The sequence below is a fragment of the Hevea brasiliensis genome, chromosome 16 (genome assembly GCF_030052815.1).
Source record: "Hevea brasiliensis isolate MT/VB/25A 57/8 chromosome 16, ASM3005281v1, whole genome shotgun sequence".
In the NCBI taxonomy this organism is placed as follows: domain Eukaryota; kingdom Viridiplantae; phylum Streptophyta; class Magnoliopsida; order Malpighiales; family Euphorbiaceae; genus Hevea; species Hevea brasiliensis.
This window is the reverse complement of record NC_079508.1, coordinates 1,450,098-1,456,445: the sequence shown is the minus strand read 5'-3', so window position 1 is coordinate 1,456,445 and position 6,348 is coordinate 1,450,098. Positions and strand designations below refer to the sequence as shown.

The following is a 6,348-nucleotide window of genomic DNA, read 5'->3' as shown; positions in this document are numbered from 1 at the left end:
GGATATTGACCCCACTCTTTTTTACGCTAAAGTTCAGCCCCAGACCACGGCTATGTTCCCATCCCATCCCTCTCATCAATTTTATTCATTTTTATTTTTTTATCTCTCAATAATAATAATAATAATAATAATAATAATAATAAGTAGGAAAATGTAAAGAGGGAGGGAGAATCATTTTTTTACAGAAAAAGCTGTTTATATTGAAAAATAAAAGACTCTTTTATAGCAAGGTGTGTGACAATGATATGATAGTTTTCTTTAGAAAACTAAATTACAAAATAAAAAATAAAAGTATAAAATAATTACATAAATGTAATAAAATCTATAAAAATACAATATAAATTATGTGCATTGCATTATAAAACTATAATCCAAAATTTATAATATATTTTAATTTTTAATTGTTATTAATCTGTCCTTATTATTATTTAATTAAAAAAACAAAATTAGTTGGCATGTTTGAACTGAAGAGTTATTAGTCTTGGAAACAACTTGTCATTAATTTAAATTTTATTTAAAATTGTAATTGAGAGGTTAAAAATATTTTAAGAAAATATTTTTCAATTAATTTTAAAGAATTGTTTAAAATTATTTAATTATTTTAAAATTGTATAATTAAAAATTTCTTAAATTTAAATTAAAATTTAACAACCTCCCATTACAAACAGGCTGGAAACTCTTGCCCCAAATTTACCATATTTCTCATCTCTTTTTCTTCCTTTTTTCTTCTTCTCCTTCTTCTCCATTTTGTACTTTCGCAACAAAAAATATATCCTAGAAATGAAGTACCTTGCTTTCTATATGTATGGCTAGCAACGTCCGATTCTTTTATTAGCTGAAATAAGGAACTGGGCTGGTTACAGTTTTTAATGAGATGGGTCAAGGCTCTTCTTCTTCTTGTAGCAATGAGATCTGCAAGCAAACAGCTGACAGCCATTCCATTGTCATCAGCAAGAAACATGACGATCTAACACTGTCCCTGCCCGACGAATGCCTCGCCACAGTGTTTGGGAATCTTGGTTCTCATGACAGGAATTCTTGCTCTCTGGTTTGTAAGCGATGGATGGTTGTGGATTCCAAGTCCAGATACCGCCTTGTCTTGCTTGCTCCTTGTGAGATGTCTCCTTCTCTACCTGCCTTGCTTTCTCGGTTTAGTTCTGTCTCTGTTCTCTCCCTCAAATGTTCTCGCAAGCTTCTCAGTATTGACGATCATGCCTTGTCTCGCATTCCTATCTTTCTTGCTTCGCTCAAGAAACTCAAACTCAAGGGCTGTATTGATATTTCTGATGATGGGTTGCAAGCATTTTCCCTGCACCGTCCTCCTTTTCTCTCGAAACTCTCTTTTGCTTCATGTGGTTTCGGTGCCAGAGGTCTTAACTCTCTTCTAACCAATTGCCCTTCTCTACAGCATCTCACTCTTAAGCGTCTTCGCAAGCTCGATGCCCATAATGATGCTATTGTTATTGGGAACAAAAATAGTAAGGTTAAGTTGGAGCGTCTCTGCCTAAAGGACCTCCACAATGCTCGCATTTTCATCCCTCTTCTCTCTGTTTCTGTTACAACCTTGAAAACCCTCATCGTTTGCAGGAGCTCTGGTAATTGGGACAAGGTCCTTCAGAGTCTCCAAGCAAGAATCACTTCCATTTCCGAGATCCAGATGGAGAATGTTCAGATGGGTGACGCAGGCCTCATTGCCATCTCTTCATCTTGCCCTTATCTCCAAGTTCTGCAGCTCAGCCGCACCACAGATTGTACAGACGACGGGTTGTCTGCAGTTGCAAATTCTTGCAAGAATCTCAGGAAGCTGCATATAGATGCGTGGAGCAGGTTCGGAGGCCGGACTATTGGGGATGAAGGGTTATTAACCATAGCCAATCATTGCTTCCGATTGCAAGAACTAGTCCTCATGGGGGTTCCTCTAAGTATTTCCTCTCTTACTGTCCTGGCTTCCAACTGCCGGGGACTGGAAAGACTAGCTATTTGTAACACCGATTCAGTTGGGGATCTTGAAATGGCATTGATAGCAGAAAAATTCTCTGCCTTGAAGAAGCTCTGTATCAAGAACTGCCCCATCTCGGAACCTGGAATTGAAGCCATTGGGAGTGGTTGCCCCAACCTGGTGAAGCTGAAGGTAAAAAGATGCAGGGGGATAAGCCAGGAAAGTATAAAAAAACTGAAGATGCAGAGAAGTTGGGTGGTGGTCTCAATCGATACAGGGTCGTTAATGTTCCCAAGACTTGCGGAAGAAGAAGAGCAAGGGAATAATGGAAGCATTATAGCATCGTCAACAAGAACAACACATGTTTTCTGCAGCAGCAAGGGTGCTCTCTTCCTCAGGTCTAGATTCGAAAATGCCCTTCAACTTGGCAGGGGATACTTGAGGAGAACGCCCAATTAATGCCTAGATTTTTGTTTCTGTTCAAGTCTTTCTTTCTAATTCTTTTAATTTTCAAGTGTGGTAATTTGTTAGTGATATCTGCAAATAAATCTGGAAATGAGATTTTTTGTTTTTTAAATTGGAATTTGATCTCAATATTTTAATTTTGAAGATGATTTCAATATAATTTTTAGCTTATTGTTTTTTTTTATTTTTTATTTTTTTTAACTTGTGGTTTCATGCTTGCTTCAGATTAGATTAGGCATAATGTATTTCTGTGTTGTCCTGATTTGTTATGGGATTAACTATTACCGATAGAAATTGAATCAAACCCTTGTTATTCACTGCGAAAGCGTATAAATTATAAAAGAAATAAAATAAATAAATAAAAAAATAAAATTTACGTGCTAACCTCTTCATATAGGGCTACGTACACGAATATGTCATCTTCTAATATAATCAATGTAATCATTAATTGTAAGTTTAAAGTTAACCGCGTATCATCCCAATTAAACCAAAGAGATCCTACTACAAACTACTTATAGTAAATATATTAGTTAGTCACTTTCAGTCTCTTTTAGACATAATTTAATGTGTTTACTACTTTAAATATGACAAAAGATATTTTCAACTACAATGGGCAAGAGTCCTCTTAACAATGGATAAGAATTTTTTACTCTTGAATTATATATTCTTTCTTAACCTTAGACCGAATTCTCTCTCTCTATAGGATTGCAATAGGTAAAGTGCTACTCTTCTCAATGGGCAAAAACCACTCATCAACAATGGACAAAACCAAATTAATCTTTCCACAATACTTCTATTTATAGTATTAGTCCCCTCAATTCTAATCTAATTAGGAATCCCACTCAATTTACAAATAACATTATGATAGGAGTTCTACTCTATCATAGGAAATAATTCTTCATTCTATTGAAAAATATTTCTCCCACTCAAATTAGGAAAATGCCTATCCAAATCTCATTAGGATCTTGAGTCATAAATCTAACAACCCTTCAAATCAAATTTGGGAAAATTGGATGTCCAACCCTTCAAGAATCATCATCATGTCGCTTTTAGTAGTTATTTCCTAAGTCCACCACACTAAAGGAATGTACAATTTATTTGGGGCTGAGCATTTTCGATCATAATTGAAAAATTGAACATAATCAAACCAATTCTTTTTTTTCAATTCAATTTTTAGTCTTTAATTTTGTTTTAGTTAGTAATTTTAAGGAATTTTAATTTTTAGTTCATTTTTGGTTAATTAGCTCAATGGAAAAAACCAAACTAACTGAACCAACAGAAATATAAAAATCCCTAAACTTTAATTAAAGTATTATTAAAATCCCTATGACCTCTTATCACCTGGGTATAAGTTAACTTATGATTAAATTTCACTAACGATTTATCAACTTAGAAAAATGTATCACAGTCATACCTCAACTTTAATTTGCCTGACTAAAATTTCTAAATTTCAATTTAGTATATTTTTCTTTGAAATTTTTATGAAAATATTCATAATAACTCATTATAAATTATGATTATGTAATTTTCTTCAAACTTTTATAATTAGTTTAATTTTTTTAAAATTTTTATTCATTTATTTTCTTTTTATTTAAAATAAAAATCATATTTTTAAAAATAGTCTAATATATATAACTACTTTTTTTATTTAATTTATCTTATTAAAAATTATATAATAATTATTATTATTTTCTTAAAGGACAAATAATTATATCATTTTTACTATTATTACTTTTTAATTCGATTTTAGGTTAATGTTTAAGGGATTTACTTCAAATTTATTTTAATTTCATTAATTTTATTTTAATGCAAGGAAAATTTTAATAATATATACTATTTAACTTTATTTTAGATAATCCATATCATATTGAGGTCAATGCTTGAACAGGGCTGGTTTGTAGCGTTAAGGAGTTGCTCTCTTAGGATTGGAATGTTAGATTATGCACATTTTTAGAGAAGGCAACATATTTGCGGTTTAATAATATATACTATTTAACTTTATTTTAGATAATCCATATCATATTGAGGTCAATGCTTGAACAGGGCTGGTTTGTAGCGTTAAGGAGTTGCTCTCTTAGGATTGGAATGTTAGATTATGCACATTTTTAGAGAAGGCAACATATTTGCGGATTGTATGGCCCATTGGGAGGAACTTTTGATAGATTAAAGCTACGTGGTGGAGAGAAGAAGTCAAAGGCAAGACAAGGTTAAAATTGAAATGCAGTGTAGCAAGGTTGGGCAGAAATTAGCGAAACATAGCGTAGCACAATGAAGAGACAACAATTAAATGAAATGCGGTGTATTAATGAAAAGATAGCAGCAGCTTAACGTTCATTCCTCCTAATTTCAAGGAAACTAAAATAGCCTCCTCACATGCATGTACTTCCAACTATGATTTAAATCATCAATTTGTTGTCAATTAGTTAGTGGCAACATGTAAATATTGTAGAAGTTTAGGAGATTCTTTTTTACTAGATTATTTCTAGAATACACCACCACTTGTATATAAACAAATGATTATTCAATACAATTCATTCAACTTATTTCTACAAAATTTAAGAATGAAATGGCAAATGTTAACTAGGCAAGTATGGTACATCATGAAACAGCTAAATACTTATAAAGTCAGAATCCTGTGGTGAATGAAACTAGTTGTGTCAACTTCATTGGGTTTATAGGTAAGGACTTTAATGGCTATTCCTTTAGCAGTAGTGGTAAGGGTAAAGGTACATGGATTGTAGATTCAGGTGCTTTAACTTATTTATGTCATGATTTTACTCTTTTTCATAACCCATCAAAATTAAATAGCTATATTATAATCACCTTACTAGATGGAACTACCAAACTTGTCTTATATGGTGGAACCATTAAAGTTAGTCCTAGATTGCAACTACATACTTTACATTCCAAGATTTAGTTACAATCTCTTATCAGTTAGTGCCCTTGCTAAATCCTCACATATAATTGTTAAATTCTTCTTTAACCACTATCTTCTATAGGACCAGGTGACTAAGGAGGTGATAGTAAAAGGGAAGTTGTTAAGAGGTTTGGCAATAAATCACTTAATAATGGTTATGAAATTAAATGTAATTCTAATTTTTCAAAAAGTAACTATTCTTGTAAACCTTGGTAGAATGAACCTATTGCCAAAATGAATGAAGTTTATCAAATTTTTGCTGCATCTAACTCTTATGAATTATGGCATCTAGACTTTGGCACATTTCTAGTACCAAATTGTCACACATTTACACAATTAAAATCAAGAACAATGATCAACAAGTTTGTAAGGTATGCTTACTTGCCAACAATAAAGATTAAGTTTTCGAAAGAGCAAAATTACAAGCAAATTAGTTTTTGAACTCATTCACATTGATTTATGGGTCCATATCTCGTGCATTCAATTTCTTAAACCAAGTATGTTTTTACTATAGCTGATAAATTTTCAAAAGTTACTTGGACCTATCTTCTACATGATAAAACCAGATTTTACAATACACTTCTTAATTTTCTTACAATGAAAAAAACTCAATTTCATAGACAAGTCAAAATGGTAAGATCAGACAATGGCAAAGAATTCATAAATCAAGAATGCACTAAACTTTTCAAGTTAAAAGGGATTTTACATCAATGAACTTATCCTTACTCTCCATAACAAAATGGAGTTATAGAGCGAAAGCACAAGAACTTTTTGCAAGTGGTAAAGGCTTTAATGTTTACATTAAAATTGCTAAAATATGTTTGGAGGAAAAGTATTTTAACAACAATCTATCTCACAAATAGGTTGCCAAGTTCAGTTTTGAAATGGAAAACTTCTTATGAGATTTTGTTTGGCAAGAAACCAAGTTATAACCATCTCAAGATCTTTATGTGCTTATGTTTTGCTACAAAAAATTAAGCCACAAAAACATAAATTTTAACGGAGGGCTTTCAAATGTGTTTTTATA

The 6,348-nt window shown here is 32.0% G+C and overlaps 1 protein-coding gene across 1 annotated transcript; it reads left to right on the top strand.

Annotated features, from left to right (window-relative positions):
• Window positions 1-713: 713 nt before the first annotated feature.
• LOC110661545 (F-box protein SKIP2-like) lies at window positions 714-2,577 on the top strand. Its single transcript, XM_021820204.2, has one exon. The coding sequence runs from the start codon at window positions 875-877 to the stop codon at window positions 2,396-2,398; it is 1,524 nt and encodes a 507-aa protein (XP_021675896.2). The 5' UTR covers window positions 714-874; the 3' UTR covers window positions 2,399-2,577.
• Window positions 2,578-6,348: the final 3,771 nt, after the last annotated feature.

What these genes read in the sequence shown, in the direction of transcription:
- LOC110661545 (XM_021820204.2), top strand. Translation starts at nt 875, where the DNA reads ATGGGTCAAGGCTCTTCTTCTTCTTGTAGCAATGAGATCTGCAAGCAA.